At 47.2% G+C, this 20,770-nt stretch overlaps 1 protein-coding gene across 1 annotated transcript; it reads right to left on the bottom strand.

Moving 5' to 3' along the window:
• Nucleotides 1–1,724: 1,724 nt before the first annotated feature.
• On the bottom strand, nt 1,725–20,061 carry OTOP1 (otopetrin 1). The gene is made up of 6 exons (XM_048509555.1): nt 19,938–20,061; nt 17,263–17,399; nt 10,615–10,673; nt 8,983–9,113; nt 6,336–7,279; nt 1,725–3,225 (listed from the first exon to the last, which is right to left on the bottom strand). Exons 1-6 carry the CDS (start codon nt 20,059–20,061, stop codon nt 3,055–3,057), a joined length of 1,566 nt encoding a protein of 521 aa, XP_048365512.1. The 3' UTR covers nt 1,725–3,054.
• Between the last annotated feature and the right edge of the window lie 709 nt (nt 20,062–20,770).

The raw sequence follows: 20,770 nt of genomic DNA, 5'->3' as shown, positions 1-20,770 counted from the left end.
TCAGCGCTGACATCACCATATGTCAGCTGCAAAAGGCCACCCTACTCGGCTCTGCACGCATTATTCATCGATACATCACACAGTCCTAGACGCTTGGGAAGTGTCCGACGTGTGATTTAATACAAAATCCAGCATAGTGATCTTGTTTGCTGTGTATTACTGTTTTTGTATCAGTAACAACAACAACAACAATAATAATAGACATTTAAACATTATAAATAGTATAAGCTTAAAAACAGATTATAAACAGATGGCATGAAAAAACCTACATGGGGACATAAAAACAGATGCGCGCATTGTATCCAGACGAGGAGCAGAAATGATTTTAGAAGAAGGGATGCCTGGCTGGTTCGGCAGAAAAGGCCTTGCAAAACAACTCTGTTCTACAGACCCTGTGCAACCCAAACATACTCCAAAGGGCCTTGATGTCACCTGGAAGAGCATGGCACCCTGCCAGGGCTGTAAAAGCCCTGGCCCATGTCATAGCCAACCAAACATCCCCGGGGCCTGGGACCACCAACAAATTCCTCCTCTCCCGCAGACAGGAAGGGCCTTTGAGGGCAGTAAGGGGAGAGGTGGTCTCACAGGTATGCAGCTCCAAGACCATTAATGGCCTTAAAGGTACCAACACTTTGAAGATGATCTGGTACTCGACAGGCAGCCAATGTAGCTCTTTCAGGACAGGTGTTATATGGTCCTGGCTAGAAGCTCCAGCTGGGAGCCTAGTGACTTCATGCTGTACGTGCTTCAGCTTCTGGATCAACTTCAAAGGTAGGCCAGCATAGAGCAAATTGCAGTAGTCTAGCCTAGAGGTGACCATTGCGTGGATTACTGTGGCTAAGTTGGTCCGTGAGAGGTAGGGGGGCAATTTTCTTCCTTTGTCTGCTGCCACCATTTTCTTCTGTGTGATGCCAGTTCTCTCCCCTGCCAGTCATGAGATGCCTGCCTATTCACGCGGTGCTGCAATGTCTAATTGCAGCCAAGAGATAGCAATGAGCCATCACTGTCCTGTCTACCCATCAGAACTCTCAGCCTGTCTCTAGAAGGGCCCACACGCCACTGCCATGGGACGCAGCACACAAGCCCACTCTGATCATGGCTATCATCAAGTCCAGGAGAAGACCAGCACAGTTTTCAGGTATGAGCATTTGAATGTCAAAGATCCCTGAAAATCTAGGAGTTGCAGGGCAGAGGGGGCGTGTCCCCAGGCCTCGGCGATGCGCCGGAGGGCCGCAGGACAGGTTGGTCGCCCGGACATGGGGGGAGGGAAGGTGCCTTGGAGCCGCTGCCATTCGCACGGCAGTGGCTACAAGCCGCCGTTTTCTATAAACCTCGCTGGGGAAGCGAGGTTGGAAACCGGCGGCTTCACACCGCTCAGGCGGCGCAGATGCGAAGCAGCTGCGCCCCCTATGCGAACGGCTCCCTGGGGACGGCGTTTTTGCCGTCCCCAGGGTGCCGTATTCTGCCCGTGCGGAAAGGGCCTCTGTGATGTTCTCAAGTTTTGACTCTTGAAGGCTCACCCTCCCCCAAATTTTGCTAGTCTTTGAGGTGCTACTGTGCTCAATTCTACCTGTTCTACAGCAGATCAACACTGCTGCCCTACAAATATATCTCTGTGACAATGTTCTCGAAGCTGCCCAAGAGAAGCCCTTTGCAATGTTTTTCCAGATTTTCATCAAACATTGGGAAACCAATCTTGTTTTAGAAGGAAAAAGTCTCACTTATTAAAGAAATTAACTTTATTATTTAGTCCTTTCATAAACAAATACAAAAATACATATATAGCAAGTACAAAACACCACCATGTTATGAATGTATGTTTGACCTAACAAGCATATGACATTTCAGATTCAGCTGTCAAACTACACCTGCCTTGTGAAATGTTGATGCAGCGCTGTTTTTCTACATATCCAATAATAAATAAAATATATGCTGAACAGTGGTCAATTCTGCACAGAAAATGTATAATGGGTTGCAGTTCTTTATAAAGCAACGCATTTTCCTTTTTCCCGTTGACATGGATGTCGTGCAGGCAGCAACTGGAGTCCACAGAAACAGTCCGGGTTGCTTGGTCACAGCTTTGCACAGAGATGCTTCTTTCTTAATTTCCTGTGCAGCTGCGCAGGCATGCAGGAATGAACCCCCGCAGCCATGCCAATCGTCCCACAATACGGTCAGCTGCACCTGCATAACTGCACGGGTGCAACGTGCAAAATTTTTAAAAAGAAAAAGGGGCCTCCCAGCAACGGCAGGGCACTGGCAGGTGGAGTCTCCGTGGTCTTGGATGGTGCGGTGGGAGAGAAATAAAACGTCTCCTGCCTGGGCTGGCTGTTTGCGTGGGAGTGGCTCCTACCTGGGATTTCGCACAAGGATCACCAGTTTAGCCATTTTTGAAAATCCCAGGTTGAGCGAAATAAAATGGGGCAGATTCATGTAGGGGTGGGACCTATGTGAAGTATCCTCCCACCCCAAATGGTTTACATAGCGTATTACACCCATTATATTTGCCCGGTATAGAATCCACAGTTTTGTGGATCACGAGTAGACACTTTTAAGACCCACAGATCTAACTTCATTCCCTCACACAGTAATCCATGTGATTTAACAGGGTTGGGATGTGATGTGTGTTCATTTTGTCTTCTATTTATTTTAACGTACAAACCTCTGGGAACTGGGAAGAAAGTTGTACTACCATAAAAAAATATATTGGGAACGTATGCTTTTTCCAGTAGTGAACTGAATTATCCAGAGAAAGGTCCAGATGTTTCCTCAATAACTTAGCCCAGGGGCAGCCAACCTATGGTGCTCCAGATGTTCATGGACTACAATTCCCATCAGCCCCTGCCAGCATGGCCCCTAACTTAACCATTCAGCACTAGAAACAATGTATTAAAAGATTACCTATATTTTGGATGGGGGGGGGGAGAGAGAAGTACTCCACTCTATGAATTTCTGTATTTTATTCAATATTCATTCAAACAACGGCACATGTTGCTTTGGTCAAACACCTTCACCACCCTCTCGTTCCTCAGTCATGTTATGCATCTGGGAAATTCATGTGATGCAGCTGACCTCAAACAGCGAGGCGGCCGAATGCATCCGGTAGAAAATGGAGAAGGGCATGGCGAGGTTCACAATGATGATCCACGGCTCAAATCCGAAAACCATTTCTTCCAATCCATTGTCATATTCAGGGCGGCAGCCGAAAGCTGGTGGGATCCAAAGCTGGCGGAGGGGGCGGGGTGTAAAAAGGGAGTACGTTAAAACAAATATAAATTTATATAAATACAAATCAGCTCCACACAAACACAGGACAACAATAGACAAAAGCAACCAAGGAAACAAAGACCAGGATACTTCTATTCAGATGCATTCACCTATTGACCTTGCTATCTTCATTGTTACTCCCAGGCTACAGACTTCTTTGTGACTCACATGCCAGGCTACTCTATTCAGAGGGCCTCACCTTTTGACCTCACAGTATATATACTCCACTTGCTTTCCATTCCTACTATCAGATCCTCTGAAGATGCCAGCCACAGATGCAGGCGAAACGTCAGGAGAGAATGCTGCTAGAACACGGCCGTACAGCCCAGAAACCACACAGCACCCCAATATAAACTTTGTTTACTTCACATCCTGTCTTTTTCCCCAGTAGGGACTCAAAGCAGTTTACTCCTCCCAATTAAATTCTCTCCTCCCAAATAAATAAAATAAAGTGTGGTTTCGCAGCAGAGGAGCCCAGTGCGTCTTCGCAGAGCCCGGTGCTTCCCCACCAGTTAATTATTTTTATTTTTATTGTGGACATGTAGCCACAACACACCTCACTCAGCATCTGTCAGAAGAACAGTTTGCTTGTGGTAAATACTCTCCAACTAACAACTGTGGTGTCAAATTTGTCGAGGGAGGAGCACAAGACACCTCCAGAGTTCCCCTTTTCACGGGGCTCATTTTCTTTGCATCTCTTATTATCAGCAGCTCTGAGAATCGCAAAGCCGAGAACGACAGAGGTGCCCTTTGGGGCAACTGCTCAGATAGATGCCCTCGGCCCCTTCACAGCCATTCCTGCACCTGAGATCTTGGGGCTGGGAAGGGCCGTCAAGACATAGCTGACTTATAGCGCCCCCTTGTGGGGTTTTCAAGGCAAGAGGCATTTGGAGATGGTTTGCCACTGCCTTCCTCTGCACGGGCTGAGACAGTTCTGAGAGGACTGTGACTGGCCCGAGGTCAGGCTTTGTGTGGAGGAGCAGGGACTCAAATCCAGTTTTCCAGATTAACGTCCACGGCTCTTAACAGCTGCACCATGTTGGCTTTATGAGGCTGGTTTTATTAAAAGACTGAATGCTAAAAGCAACTTTTGAAGAAGGCCCTCGCTTCATACAGCTGTGCTACTCAAATTTTTTGGGGTACCCATGAGTTGAAGGAACTGCCAATTTGGTTAGGACTCTAGCACAAGTTCAGGGAAACAACCAACACTCTCATGGGTCCTAAAACCTACTTTCTCTTCACAGGGAGACTGGGACTTTGGCCTCCAGTCACCCCACAGATCAGGCTAATGTTTTAAACATCTCTTCTTTCACCTCTTGTGTTTAACAAAAATGGACATTCCACACATGGGGTTGGGTGAAGCAGAGAACATCTGCTTGTCTAGTATCCCCACTTGTGTTTCTGCTCACACAGGATCTTGTGCAACCAATTTGTGGGCACTGTAATATATAGGGAGGAAAGTGCCAAGTGTTGCCCCAGATCTGGGCTAGACCCATTTAAATCTCCACCTCTGAACTGCTGGATCCAAGACGTGGCATGGATGTATGACTAAAGTCAGTGGTATTTTCTCCTACATTATGAGCACGCTCAAGAAAAAAACCAAGAATTTATCCATGTTGCAGAAATCACTGGTGCATGAATAGCGAATGGTCTGCTTGATCTCCGTTGATTTCAGTGCCGTTTAAGAACACTTACATTCCCAAAGTGTGCTTCGGACAGAGGTCCTGAATGCTCATCCTTAAGCACATCCCTCAGTTTTAATTTCAGTGAGGAGACAGATTGCAAAGGACCGTTAACCAACCCATCAGCTCCCACGTACAGTAGATGTTGGAACTGAAGGACTCTGTGTCCCGTCTCCTGCCTCAGTGGCAGAGGGGGGGGTCTAATCAGTGACTCAGATGGATAGAAAGGTCAAGACACTGGCTGTCCTTTTCTCTACTGCTCTGACGGTATCCTTTGATATGTAGGTTGCGACTCTCAGGGAAACTTCCGCAGCAGTGGAATAGTGGTTAAGAGCAGGTGTACTCTAATCTGGAGGAACTGGTTTTGATTCCCTGCTCTGCCGCTGGAACTGTGGAGGCTTATCTGGGGAATTCAGATTAGCCTGTGCACTCCCACACACGCCAGCTGGGTGACTTTGGGCTAGTCACAGTTCTTCTGAGCTCTCTCAGCCTCACCTGTCTCACAGGATGTTTGTTGTGGGCGGGGGGGGGAGGAATTTGGAAGCCCCTTTGAGTGTCCTTACAGGAGAGAAAGGGGGGGATACAAATCCAAACTCTTCTTCTTCTGGACACACATTTTTCTTCTTGCACCATGGAAGGAGAGATGCAGAGAGATCTCTGCCCATCCAGCCAGCTAGATCAGAATAGAGAACCCATCTCTTCACTTTCCTATCTAGAATGGAGTTTGTCTAATAAAAACTCCTTATATTGATTAGAACACGCAAAATGGAAAAGTGCCCAAGTTTGTATACTTTGTAAACTTTAACTATTTACTGTTCGGATTGAAATGATGTTGCTTATTGTAATATGATTTACAGATTGTAAGTATTATATATTGATGATATATATTAGATGCTGACAACGTGGAAGCTGCCCTAAGCTCGGCCTTTGACTAGGGTAGGGCAGGATATAAATCCAAAAAAATGTAAAGTATATTTTGTTTTCAGCACATACAGACGCCTGGGCAAGCGCCACTGTGTTCTGCATCTCTGCACTTCTGCTGTGCGGAAAAAAGCCTCACGCCAGAGAGAAATGCCAAAAATAAGTAATTTCTTAGAACTTTTTTTGATTGGTGTTTTGTAGGGAAAGGAACAGCCTGGGAGAGAGAATGGCTAATCCACCCCCACCCCGACCCCCACCCCCGGCCTCTGTGACTGGCACTTTGACAGCACCCTGAAGTTCAGTTCAGACTTCTGCAGGTGATATTGACTTTTGTCCTGTGAAAAATTTCACCTGCTGATTATTGTGGCTCTTTGGAAAGACAGGATTAGCCTGCCACGGCTGCTTATCTCTGCTGAGAAGGAACACTGGCGGGAGAGCGGTCCCCGCTGATGTACAGCAACTTACCGACAGATTGCAAAGGAACAGAAAAGCAGCCACGTTCTTCAAGATGCGCCGCTTGTCAACTGCAAAGTTTCTTCCACAGTGTGAGGGATCAGCTGCAGAAAAGGAAAGGCCTTTGTTGGGCTCCCCCTTCTCTTCATCCGGGGCCCCAGTTCCATTGCTCTCAGGCAGACAAACACTGCCATTAAACTTGGATGGGAACTCTCCGTTGTGGAGGCCGCTGGTCCCATTATAGATTTCCTTGTAAGAAGGAGCAGGAGAAAGAGTGCTCCCATTCGACACTGTTAGTATTCGGAGCGTTTTGATGTTGTCGTGACTTTTGTCATGCTCACGGTGGATCGATTCAATTATAAAGAGGTTCTGGACATATTTCTCAATGATCACTAATATGGAATAAGGCAGGTTATACCATGCATATATGGGGTGGGTTTCGGCACAGATAATTGCCAGGATTGAGCCCCAAGAAAGGAGCCAGGATCCCGAAGCTGTTCCCACCAGGAGGTCCCCGTCAAGCTTCCTGGCTGGGTTTTTGGAAAGATCCAGCGATCGACCTTCCAGTCTGTAAATCAGCAGAGCGACAATCCCAGCCGCACACATCAGAGTCAGTACGATGATTGCATACATGTAAAACATCACAAGAGCAATTTCGCTCTTTAGCTTTGTACGCCCAATCTGAATCAAATACACCACCACGATGGCTATCGTGGTGGCAAACACAACCATGCCCACGATGGTGCCAAGGGTCTTGCCTTGGAATCTGAATGGTATCTTGTGATGCTGAAGATGTTCGACATTGCGCCCAATGTTCTTCCAGAGCACATAGAGCACCGTGGATGTTAAGATGTGGTACTCTATGTTGAAAGGGTACAAGTAGTATATTCCTTGAGAAAATATATCGCAGAGAGATGTAGTGGAACAATTACACTGCGGAGCATGATCATCCAACTCTACATAAAGAGAGAATAAAAGAAACATATGAGAACATATTACGTTATAAAAATCCAAACTTCACATACACGCTACAGGGGTCAGTGCTATCAGTCACAGACCAGGAAAGGGATTTAGGCGTCTTAGTTGATAGTTCCATGGGAATGTCAACTCAATGCATGGCAGCTGTGAAAAAGGCAAACTCTATGCTGGGGATCATTAGGAAAGGAATTGAGAATAAAACTGCACAGATTGTCATGCCCTTATATAAAGCAGTGGTGCGACCGCACTTGGAGTACTGTGTCCAGTTCTGGTTGCCGCATCTCAAAAAGGATATTGAGGAGATAGAAAAAGTGCAGAGAAGGGCAACAAGGATGATCAAGGGACTGGAGCACCTTCCCTATGAGGAGAGGCTGCAGCGTTTGGGACTCTTTAGTTTGGAGAGGAGACGGCTGAGGGGGGATATGATTGAAGTCTATAAAATTTTGCATGGGGTAGAAAATGTGGACAGAGAGAAATTTTTCTCTCTTTCTCACAATACTAGAACCAGGGGGCATTCATTGAAAATGCTGGGGGGAAGAATTAGGACTAATAAAAGGAAACACTTCTTCACGCAACGTGTGATTGATGTTTGGAATATGCTGCCACAGGAGGTGGTGATAGCCACTAACCTGGATAGCTTTAAAGGGGGCTTGGATAGATTTATGGAGGAGAAGTTGATCTATGGCTACCAATCTTGATCCTCTTTGATCTGAGATTGCAAATGCCTTAGCAGACCAGGTGATCGGGAGCAGCAGCCGCAGAAGGCCATTGCTTTCACCTCCAGCATGTGAGCTCCCAAAGGCACCTGGTGGGCCACTGCGAGTAGCAGAGAGCTGGACTAGATGGACTCTGGTCTGATCCAGCTGGCTTGTTCTTATGTTCTTATCATTTTAGACATTCATAGGCTCAGACTGCGTGAATGCTATAAATGCAAACAGGAAGTTCATGGCACTGCACCATCAGCCTCTCTGGAGGCACAACTGGAACTGAACGCTACTCACAAGAAAGACAGTAGAGAACGGGACATCTGCCCTGCTGGAACCAGTATAAACCCTCAGACACGTGACAGTCTGCCTCTAGAGGCCACACTAAAGAGCCTCGTCCAGTAAGTGAGCACGTGAAATGTTTTTTCTGACATTGGCCCCTTCCGCACACGCAAAATAATGCGTTTTCAAACCACTTTCACAACTGTTTGCAAGTGGATTTTGCTATTCCGCACAGCTTCAAAGAGCACTGAAAGCATTTTGAAAGCGCATTATTCTGCATGTGCGGAATGAGCCATTGGCTGACTTGAATGTTTTGTAAAACACAAAGTACATCAAAAAGACAGATCTGCAGGAGAAAAATACCAGAGTGGAGTTGGTTTTTTTTAATAAGGCACTTATTGGCTAGATGAAAATAATAAGTCCCAGAAACAAAGAATGGTCAAGTGGGAAAGATCCAGTTTGTGAATTAAAGATCTCCTTTTTAGGTTTAAGGTGATAAAGGCACCAGAGGGGGGAAAAAGACAACAAGTAGGATATTCAAGACAGAAACTTAAGTGGGAATAAAAGAAGCAGTGTAAATAGAATATCGAACAGAAAAATGGAGCCAGTCTAAAGGCTGGCAAGAGGAATACCGTGGATATAATGACAAAAAACATAGATCAGATGATGAAAAATTAGCAAAACCATAATCTCACCTATTGATATGTTTCCAAACCCAAGAGTAATTAGCCTTTCCTTGTGTTCATTAAGTTGATGCTTGGATTCTGCTAAGACTGCATTTGTCCACAGAAGCAAATTTGTAAACACTGAATGGATCACTCCAAATCTAGACGACAACATAAATGCGTTTAAGCACCTACTAAGCCTTCACATGGACATTTCACTTTCTGATATTTAAACTGTTGCCTACATTACTGAATTTTAAGCATGAAAATATCTCTGCTTTGTCAAAGGAAACTAAAGGTTATCATAAAAGAAGCTACTTTGCTGGGGGCCCATGGAAATGACAACTCCGAGCTGGATGTGAATGATACATTCAGTGGAGAAACCCCTGGTTTTGGACTTACTATTTTGCCACAAGAACAGTATATGAAATGAAGGAAAATGGGGATCTTTCCTTTCGTTATATCATATGACATTGTATTTGCATTCTACAGGGCAGGCAGCCTGAATTGTGATTTAAGTCAACCTTTTTGGCCAACGACACAAAAACTGAGAACGTCGCAAACTGATTTTATGTTTATAACCTGCCAAGAACATGTTTTTTTTAAAAAAACCCACAAGCCAGGTGACAGGTTCATCTCAAGCTGGTACCTGCCCTGCACAGAGATAAAAGTGTTGGGATTTGGCAAGTGTCTGTCACAACTCAGTCATAAAAGGGTTAACTGTTTGTATGTAAACAAGTTACTGAAGTCACTGTTTATGACCTGATCTATTGATCAGCTATTGGTCAGTGTCAGACAGCCATTGCTTACATGTTAGTGTGCACCTACATCTGAAGTTATCAAGTTAACTCTGTTTCTTTGAGCAGACAGGACACCACCATGACCATGACCACGAGACAGCAGAATAGGTACCCAGCTGTAACCAATTGTAGACGTGTAACAGGAGAGGATCTCTCATTTTATCTCCACCCAACCCTCCCTTTATAGTTAGTAGACTCATATATGAAAAGGCAGCTGAGGATCAGTCTCCTCTTTCCTACTCTGCTAATATATATGTGTGTGTGTGTGTGTGTGTGTGTATGTGTATGTGTGTGTATATGATATACACACACACATGTATATATATATATACACACACACATATATATATACACACACACATATATATATATACACACATATACATATATATATATATACATACACATATATACACACATATACACACATACATACATACATATACACACACACACACACACACACACACATAATTACACCCAAGAAAAAGGAAGAGGGATAGAGTTCCTAGAGAGTTTTCAATGACCAGACAGGTACAGAGATCCCCCAACTTAGCATAACTGCACCTCGCCCTTCACAGTAACAGAAAAAAGACAATAGGAGGGAGCACAGCCCACAATATACACAGTGTGCGTGGAAAACAAACAAAAGGCTAGGAGCAAATATGAGACTTTCTCCCACTGATGAGAGGCCGTGGCCATCAACACAAGCGTTCCCCTGCTGTTTAACTTTGGTGAATCATTCTTTGCATGATCATCCTGTGTCCACATGATCGGTTTTTGGCTGGCTGAGGGTATTGCCAAGGTTCCGAAACGAAACGCCCACTACCATAAACACAAACAATTCAATTTTTTTTTTTACCTCTCCAGTGTTTTGAAAGACTGGATGATATCCTTTGCATGGCACCATAAGAAATACACCTGAAAGCAAATACAAACAAGGGTCATTGCTGGAAAACGTTGCCAAATTTGTTTGATGCATAAACAAACCAACATAATTTAAATGAATGTGCAAGAGGCCACAAAAGACCGCAAACCACTCAGAGGTAAACAAGTCTGGATGTGCTGGTGCAACATTCTATTTGCACTATTGTCTAATCTGAAAATATTGAACTATGTCAAAGAAATGGTACTGCGCAATACGCCAAGGACAACCAAAGATGTGGAATGAAAATGCTTCCATACTTCAGTGGTTTCAGTGTATTCAGAAATGCCACACCAGCAGCCTTGGCTCCAAAATCCTCTTTGCCTTTAAAAACACATTTTGCGCATAAGAGGTTGTGATTTCCATGCTCTGAACCCTGACAGCTAAGCCCATCTTAGCTGCCTTGCACTTTCAAATCTCCTATCAATTTGTCTGGGAATAATTTGTGTTTTCTTTTTTTCTTATCTTTTCACTAATGCTTCAATTAAAGGAACTGCTTTGTTTCATTTGCCTCTTGGACTTTATATATAACAAGATATGAACAGTAATATATTATGGAAAAGATAATTTTCAAGGAAGACAAAACCAATTTGCCCTTTTAGACTCTTCAGAGAGGTAGCCTAGGTGATTCCCATTCTACAGATGGGAAAAGTGAGGTCAAGAAATTTGGATTTGACAAAGCTCCTATGGTGAATTTGTGACCAAAAACAGATTTCAAAATCCAGGCCAAACAGCCTATCTACTGTGTGTCCTAGAGATACAGTTACTTTTTCCAGAAAGGTTGAACTTATTTTTACATGTATAGCCTTCAATGGTTCAATGTATTGGCGAAGGCTTTCACGGCCGGATTCAACTGGTTGTGGGTTTTCTGGGCTGCGTGGCTGTGGTCTGGTAGATCTTACTCCTAAAGTCTCGCCTGCATCTGTGGCTGGCATCTTCAGAGGTGCATCACAGAGAGAAGTACTGGCCACAGATGCAGGCGAAACGTTAGAAACAAGATCCACCAGACCACAGCCACACAGCCTGGAAAACCCACAACAACCAGTTAAATGGTTCCATTATTATGATCAGAGGTGACTCTTGTCTTTCTGTGGAATGTTATTAATTCACTCAAAAACACATACAGAACTTGCACACCAACAAATTTACACTCATGTAGGCGCAATGATGCACACAGACAATATATTCAGAAGCACCCTTTGATGGAAAAATCAGCCATTCAGATGGGCCCAGAGGAAGGGTGCTCCATCATCCAGTCACCCCCAAGAAGGGGGAGAAGATGTTGAAGAGGAAACAAAAGAAGGAATTGATTTCGGTCTCCAGAAGAGAGCAGGGAGAGCTCAGGAAAAAGCAGACGGAGTGAAAGATGGCTCGGCCTGGTAGTGTGGCAGAGTGGTTTCGTTCTTTCTCTGGGAGATGATCTTTCCTCTAATGCTTCAATTAAAGGAACTGCTTTGTTTCATTTGCCTCTTGTACTTTATATATAACAAGATATGTACAGTAATATATTATGGAAAAGATAATTTTCAAGGAAGACAAAACCAATTTGCCCTTTTAGACTCTTCAGAGAGGTAGCCTAGGTACTTGATTGTTAGGCCTGTCTCTGGGGTGGGGAAAGGGCAGACAGGTGTCTGTGCAATCCTGTGTGTGAAGGAGCAGTCAGTCTGTGCCTGAAAGAATTGTTTAAAAGTCTAACTTTTCTCTGAAGTCATACATTTTTGCTCCTCAGCCAGGTTTCTGCTCTGTTTACCTAAAGACCTGTGCTGCTGGTTTGTTCCTTTAAAACCAACCCGTAAATAAATAAATCTTCTTAGTTTTTCATGTATTAATCCAGCCTCAGGGATCTTAATAAGCTCATGTATAAAATTTACGTTACAGCAGCAAACCCAAAGCTTCAATACTCGCTACCTGCAGAACCGCTGCAAACTGAGGGGAAGGTTTATTGTTCAAAACAAACCTTGATCCCCCCAAAAATCTTAGGGGGCTATCTGTGTCTCCCCCCCCCACCCCAAAGTGTGAGGAAGGGGGGGAGAAGGCTTGTCATAATTCTGTTCTTCTGTTGGAAGGAAAGTAGTAAGCCTGTCATCAGGAGGAGTGTCAGGCCCCACAGGAACTTCCTGCAAGTGGATCAGTTTAGAAGGTCTCTAAGGCCGTTTCCCCACTTTTAAAATGACGTCCGATTCGTCTGGTCCAGGACCTTTTTAGCATGAGGGTCATGTTCCCCGGGTTTCCCCACTGCCCCGCGCCCTGCGCGGGGTCATCAAAAGGCGCCATTTTGAGCAGCGCCAGAATGACCTGCGCTGAGGGGGCACAAGAGCAGCAGAGTTGGGGAGTGCAGTTGGACCCCGCGCTACTCTGCGAGAGTAGCGCGCAGCAAACAGTGGGTGGGGAAACGGCCTAAGATTTTTGCAGCAGGCAGCCGGGCTCTGGAGCTTCCTCAGGGCTGCACAGATATTAGTGTTGAGAAGACTCTGCCCCTCTCTTCCAAATTCACGTCAAACCCAAAATCAGCACACACCGAGATCCAGAGATTCTGACCCAGAGACAGAGCACTGATCACACGTGGGGTTCTTTTTGCACGGGGTCCTCCTCTCCTGGCTGGCGCTCTTGCAGACAGATGCCTTTGCAGCCTGTGCTTCACCGGGGGCCGAGCGACTTTCCCCGCACCCGGTCTGTTCTCAGGAAAAGCGATCAGTTTGCCTTGAGAAAAAAGCCAGCGGAGCCATCTGTGCCTGAAGTGCGGGCTGGCGGGGGGGTGGGGGAGCAGCGGAGAAGGAGGCTGGGAGAAATCAGGCAACAACTGTATTGATTACAGATTCCTAAGGTGTTGGCACAGCATCAGCTGGGGACAGTGGGTGCCGGGGGAGAGCTCTTTGGAGCCCAACACACCTTCAGCCCCTTCCTTTCATCCTGAGTCACAGACCAGACAGAAACTACCCCCTTTCTTCTCATCAATTGGCTGGATCGGCGGCTGCAGAAAGAGGCTTGAGGGCAACCTGGCTGGGACCAATTGTCTTTTGTGCAGCACCCCCCCCTCCCCCGCCCGCCACCCAGGAACAAATCATGCTCCAGCTTAAGGCTGAGATATTCCACACAACTGGATCTGCGTCTGGCAGAGCAATTGCCCACCTGTTTAGAGTTGGATAGCAGAATCACCCTCTTCCTTGCTGGGTGCCCCTCTTTGAAACCCCCCAGGCTGCACATCCATGGGAGAGAGTCCTGGCAGGCATAACAGAACCCACGTGTACTACCTTGAAGGCACTGAGCAGGAGAACGGGCTGGTCCTACCCATGGATGTGCTGATATGGCGGTTTATCGTACTGCACTACAAGACTCCACATTGTGAGGGCAACATGACTTACTAAAATAACTACATCCAGCCCAGGCAGGTACACTGTCCCCAAAATACACGGCCGGAGCTGGCAGAGGGATTCTGTACCCTGCAGGTGAGTCTTCTACAAGTTATGTTTAATGCAGATTCAAGTGTGCTCTTGCAGGCCCTGGTGTTTATTTTCTTTGATCTTTTAAAAGTTCAGGAAAAGGGATAACAAAAGGTTGAGATTAGAAAGCCATGGGAAGCAGAGAGCGTCACAGGAGAAGTTTTCGCAAAGACTGAACAGCCTTTGTTCAGAGCCCAGTTTTGCTATTTCAGACCCAGGCCAATAATGGGAGTGTTCTCTTTGCTTCGGGTTCTTAGATCATACCCTTCACTATAATGCTGAAGTATTTACAAGAGGAGTATTATGCAGCAGTTATGTATAGCTGTGTCTCTCTCCCCTCCTCTGTACAGTTCTACAGTACATATGGAGAGGCTAATGTTACCTCTACTCTTCAAGGTTGACTGCATAGGGAAGGGAAGGGGATTCCTGTTGCTCTTCCCATAATCGGCGTTTGCAGACGGACGAGGAACAAGCTGGCTCTCTGTTTGAAGTACGAGGCTATTATTTCCATTAGCACCGGAAAATCTATCCTGTTGCTACTTTCTGCTTCACTGCTAGAGATCTGCTAGTGAAAGTCAAGGATACTGCTGGTATGCAATACGGAACGCAAATGTCGGCGTCAACCCAACATATTTCTGCATCTAGAAAAACAGCTTGATACTCTTGCAGCATTCTTTGAAGGCAGGTCCCAGCCCATGGGAACTTCTCCTGCAATAGTCTCTAGTGCAGTGGTGGCGACCCTTTGGCACTCCAGATGTTATGGACTATTCTGCATCTAGAAAACAGCTTGATATTCTTGCAGCATTCTTTGAAGGCAGGTCCCAGCCCATGGGAACTTCTCCTGCAACAGTCTCTAGTGCAGGGGTGGCGACCCTTTGGCACTCCAGATGTTATGGACTACAATTCCCATCAGCCCCAATTGGCCATACTGGCAGGGGCTGATGGGAATTGTAGTCCATAACATCTGGAGTGCCAAAGGGTCGCTACCACGGCTCTAGTGGAATGAAGAAGCAGTGCTCTCCCAACAGGCTCACAGATGTTTGGAAAGGTTTCCTCAGTGGGCCAAAACTTTACAACTCTCCTGGGAATGCTTTGGAAGGGGCTGGGGTAACTTGAAACAAATGATGGCAGGCCAATAAGCTGACCCTGTGTGGCAAGAGGCGGTGACATATAATTCATTTGCCTGTCCATTCAGAAACAAGACTTTAGTCAGCTTAAAGACATCTTTTTAAGTTAAGATTATTACTGCTTGTTTTCATGTGGAGACCTGCCCGTAGTGACCGTATCATCTTGAAAACCATACTTTCGACTGCAAGTGGAGGAGCTTCATGTCCAACCGACCAGTTCACATTGTGTCATATCAATTAGTCCAGACACAGGAGAGTGTCGGCACTGCAGGAACGGTTGTTATAACACCAGCCCTCTGGGGCTTGAACCCTCCATGGCTGGATGCAGGAGGAAAAGGTTGGAAGAACAAGGCACAGCTCTTCCGACATCCCAGCTTACCCGGCCTCTGCTTTAGGGGTGGGAGGGCAGGCAGGAGAAGAATCAAGTGCAATGAGGTGCTAGTGGAGAGAGAACTGAGACCCAGCCTGCCCAGAATCCCCTCTGGCTTCCTCTGCCCATTTCTGGGGCAGACTCAGAACTCACAACAGGCAAAGTCTGGTTTCCACTCAGCTACTTTAGAAGCAAGGACATAGGTAAGGGGGGCTGTTCTCGGGTTCAACCCCCCCATTCATGCCTGAAGCTCCGCCCCCTCGTTTGTGGTTTTTTGATAGTTTAAAGTGTTTTTTGTTTTTGGCCTGCAGGGGGCGCTATTTTTAGGCTAGCAGCACCAAAATTTCAGGGATGTTTTGAGAGGCTCTCCTGATGATGCCACCCAGGTTTTGTGAAGTTTGGTTTAGGGGGTCCAAAGTTATGGACTCCCAAAAGGAGTGCCCCATCCCCCATTGTTTTCAATGGAAGCTAATAGAAGATGGGGGCTACACTTTGAGGGTCCATAACTTTGGACCCCCTAAACTAAACTTCACCAAACCTGGGCAGTATCATCAGGAGAGTCTCTTACTAATACCACCCAGGTTTTGTGAAGTTTGGTTTAGGGGCCCAAAGTTATGGACTCCCAAAAGGGGTGCCCCATCCCCATTGTTTCCAATGGGAGCTAATAGAAGATGGGGGCTATACATTTGAGGGTCCATAACTTTGGACCCCCTGAACCACACTTCACCAATCCTGGCTAGTACTATCAGGAGAGTCTCTTACTAATACCACCCAGGTTTTGTGAAGTTTGGTCCAGGGGGTCCAAAGTTATGGACTCCAAAAGGGGGTGCTCCATTTTCCATTGTTTCCAATGGGAGCTATAAAAGATGGGGGCTACACATTTGAGGGGCCATAACTTTGGACCTCCTGAACCAAACTTCACCAAACCTGGGTGGTATCATTAGGAGAGTCTCCTAAAGATATCCTGAAAGTTTGGTGCTGCTATCTTAACAATTGCACCCCTGACAGCAGGCACCCCCCAAGTTTCCCCAGATTCTCCTTTTAAATCCACCCCTTTCAGTATGGATTTAAAGGGAGAATCTGGAGTCCCCAGTTAAAACAACATTGAAAGTGATGCTGTTCCAGGGTGGGCGATAATCCACCTCAAAACAGCATCACTTTCAATGTTGTTTTAACTGGGGACTCCAGATTCTCCCTTTAAGGTGGATTTAAAAGGAGAATTTGGGCTCTCTAAACACCATTGAAAGTGATGCTGTTTGGGGGTGGATTCCAGCATCACAGTGGCAGCCCATGGTGGGGGGGGCACAAAACTCAGATTTTGCAGTGGGCTCCATTTTCCCTAGCTACGCCTCTGCCCAGAAGGGAAGGCAGAAGAGGCTGCTGGCTGGGAGCCCAGCTGAAGGGGGGTGGGGAAGGGGGGACAGGGGAGTCTGCTGTCCCTGGCCTCGGAGAGCTGCTTTTAAAAGCACTGAGGTTGAGGCGGGGCTTGGGGAGGTGTGGCCACGCCCCCAGGGGCGGGTGGGGGCATGGCCCTGCCTCCGAAATTCCCCCCATAACAAATCTATACCTACGTCCCTGTTTAGAAGTGATAAATGCAAAGTATAGAACTGGGCACGTGTAAGAATAATGCAAGACCAAAGTAAGTTACCTGCACAAGCGTATGCAGTGCGTGTGTCACGGGGAAAATTCCTTCTGCAATCGATAAGCAATCTGAATATCCAACAAAGTATCCAATTTTGAAAGAGTCCATAATCAGAGTAATCATTGCAAACAAAGTAATCCCACCTACAGGAAACATTAAAAGAAAGGAAATGGTTATTATGAAAGTGGTAACTTTAGAAGCTGTGTGAAGCAACTGGAAAGAAAAGGTCAGACCAACAACTGAGCTTGAAACCAGCCATGCTGCTTTACACTTGTGCAACAAACCTCCTCATAACACACCAAATTACAAACTTGGACAGTTATTGGAAATGTTGCACAGATTCCCTGTTTGGCTGGGTTCTCGTGAGTGGAAGGGGGATCCTTTTTTTATCCTGTCCTTGTGATTTAAAGGATATTAATTTCACAGAAGGGTTTCAGTTAAATTTTGATGTTGCCTGATCCAAACAGATTACTTGGAGATCACCTTCTTGATGAACCAGCTTCTATGGCTCTGGTATCCCACGGAAGCCAGAATTCCATCCAAATGACAGAGCTGGCTCCAAACCCAATCGGCCGTCTCCACTGATCCTTCCTTCCTTCCTTCCTTCCTTCCTTCCTTCCTTCCTTCCTTCCTTCCTTCCTTCCTTCCTTCCTTCCTTCCTTCCTTCCTTCCTTCCTTCCTTCCTTCCTTCCTTCCTTCCTTCCTTCCTTCCTTCCTTCCTTCCTTCCTTCCTCCCTCCCTCCTTCCTTCCTTCCTTCCTTCCTTCCTTCCTTCCTTCCTTCCTTCCTTCCTTCCTTCCTTCCTTCCTTCCTTCCTGCTGCAGACCCTTCGTTTACATTCAAGGTCTCCTATCCCAGGCAGCAGCAGCATTTATGGAGATCAGTGGGGTCAATGGAGAGGCTGATGGAAAAGTTCCATCTGCTGATGGAAAAGTTGGTCTAGATTTGCCTTGCCAAGAGTTCGAGTGAGGCCAGGGAACCCGGAGGCTGCTTGCAACAGTGGAATGTCCAGGGTTATGAGACGGGCCGGGGGCGGGAGGAGGGCTGTCTCTTCAAACTTTTTGGCCAAGGAGGAAGTGCTGGGCCATCCAGCAGGCCCACCTGATCTCTTTAGTGCACAGGTGTCAAACTCGTAGCCCTCCAGATGTTCCTGAACTACAATTCCCATCAGCCCTTGCCAGTATAGCCAATGCTCATGCTGGGAGGGACTGATGGGAATTGTAGTTCATGAACATCTGGAGGGCCGCGAGTTTGACACCCCTGCTTTAGATGCTTAACTGAGCTTGGCCCACCTTTGAAGCTATTTGGTGCTGTAGGAGGTTCTCACTGGGAGCTCTCCCAGGTCCTGCACAACAATCTCAGCCCCCCCCCCCCCCCCCGCCAAAGGTGGTGGCTGGCCCCTGCCGACCTGTGCCCGATGTCTCCTCTTTCATTCAAGCCACCTTCAAACTTTGCACGGGGCCACGTGACTCCTCGGCCCAGCCTTCCCGCTCCCTCCAAAGCTGCTTATTTCTTTAGAACCCGCTTTTCTCCCCAACGGCCTCCCAAGTGGCTTTCAAAACCACTCTCCCTTTCTCTGCTTTAGCCTCACAGCTACCCTGTGGAGTAGCCTGGGTTGACGGAGACTGCCTGGCCCAAGGTGAGCTTTTAGGGGCAAGAGGGCAAAGGCCCCCCCCTCTATTTACCTGCCTGCAGGTACTGAGTTCAGCAAAACCCTGTCCTTTCGTCCCTTCCCCTTCTCTGCACGCTAACCAGGAAAATTCAGCGGAAGACAAAAAAATCTATTTGTTTACATGCAGATTTGTACGGCCTGTTATGAACACCCTATTGTACAGATTATATATTTTGCAAGTATTGTCTTATACTGTGGCCCTGCTCCATCCTCAGGAATACAGGCCATTGAAGTTAATAGGATTTACTCTCAAGTAAGCACACATGAATCTGGACTGCACATGTGGCCAGTTGTAATGCATTCCCAAATACTCTGTCACACCTACATTTTACCTCACTGAAGACAAATCTTACTGATGAACGGGATACTGAGAACAAACTCTATTTACTCCAGAGAAAGCCAGGCTGAAGTAATCGGAACTGACTTTTACTTGTAGGTAAGTAAGTGATGAATCGCACACGCACACACACACACTGACACACAAATTATGCAACTTTCACTGACTCCTAACCCTAGGTTTGAACTGGAACATCCATCATAACGGCCCTGGTTAGGATGCCAGAGATCAGCCTGCATTTGCTACACCACTCAGAAGAAGAAGAAGAGGAAGAGTTTGGATTTATATCCCCCTTTCTCTCCTGCAGGAGACTCAAAGGGGCTTACAATCTCCTTGCCCTTCCCCCCTCACAACAAACACCCTGGGAGGTGAGTGGGGCTGAGAGAGCTCCGAGAAGCTGTGACTAGCCCAAGATCACCCAGCTGGCGTGTGTGGGAGTGCACAGGCTAATCTGAATTCCCCAGATAAGCCTCCACAGCTCAGGTGGCAGAGCTGGGAATCAAACTCTGTTCCTCCAGATTAGATACACGAGCTCTTAACCTCCTAAGCCACTGCTGCTCAGTCTAATTCTTGACATGACATCCTGTGAAAATACGAGGCCCTAGAAGCAAAGTCGTAGTGTGATCCTAAACAGAGTGACGCCACTCTAGCCCCATTTCAATTAACCCAGAACGGGGTGACCGTTTTGCATGCATGGTGCAGTGCTGGCGGCTGAGGGTTTTCTGAGCCGTGTGGTGGCCACGGTGGTCTGGTCCCAACGTTTTGCCCGCAATTGTGGCCGGCCTCTTCAGAGGCATCTCACGGTGTCTTCTCTGTGCCACAGAAAGCAACCGCTCTCCTTATGGCATGCCTCGGAAGATGCCAACCGTGGATGCGGACAAAGCATTCGGAGCAAAACCCACCAGACCTTGGCTACACAGCCTGGAAAACCCCTCGTGGCCGGTTGATTCTGCCCAGAAAAGCCTCGGGCGCTGCCTGGCCCTGGCCCCCTCCGCAAGGTGTGCAAGACGAGGCTGCACTTCGAAGAAGCGGCCAGTTCGATCCCAGGCATTTCCACAGTGCTTAAGCCTGCTCTGGGAAGAAACCCCGCCGGTTCCCCTTGGAGGGCCCTTTTCTTCCTCTCCAGTCAGACGAGGGCAGTCCTGATGCCGCCTGGGGACCTGCCCATGAAACCACTGCAGCTTGCACCCGTGAGGAATCCCCCCCTTGCTGGGCCCCTGCGGCTTCTCGGCCGGCCGGCGGCCTACCGCGCGGGGTCGTCGTGCAGGAAGCCCCCACTCACACTTGAGCCAGCGGGCGCCGGCGTGCGTGTCCTTGTCCTGGATGAGCCTCTTCTGCGCGCAGCGGCGGCACACGTACCAGGCCATCCAGGCGAGCTGCAGCAACATCAGCGTGACCAGGTAGGCCAGCACGGCGCTCTTGGCCAGGCCGGCGGCGTGCACGGCCCACGCGAACATCAGCGCCAGCCCGGCCAGGAAGAGGTTCAGCCCGTACTGGCTGCTCACG

The sequence above is a fragment of the Sphaerodactylus townsendi genome, linkage group LG10 (assembly GCF_021028975.2).
Source record: "Sphaerodactylus townsendi isolate TG3544 linkage group LG10, MPM_Stown_v2.3, whole genome shotgun sequence".
NCBI lineage: Eukaryota > Metazoa > Chordata > Lepidosauria > Squamata > Sphaerodactylidae > Sphaerodactylus > Sphaerodactylus townsendi.
Note: the sequence above shows the minus strand (reverse complement) of the source record. Positions and strands in the feature narration are given on the sequence as shown.

What these genes read in the sequence shown, in the direction of transcription:
- OTOP1 (XM_048509555.1), bottom strand. Translation starts at nt 20,061, where the DNA reads ATGCCTCTGAAGAGGCCGGCCACAATTGCGGGCAAAACGTTGGGACCA. An exon ending in GCATGCAAAACGGTCACCCC is followed by an intron (nt 17,400 to 19,937) that starts GTTCTGGGTTAA and finishes TGTTTCCTGTAG; the next exon opens with GTGGGATTACTTTGTTTGCA. An exon ending in GTTTGGAAACATATCAATAG is followed by an intron (nt 7,280 to 8,982) that starts GTGAGATTATGG and finishes CTCTTTATGTAG; the next exon opens with AGTTGGATGATCATGCTCCG.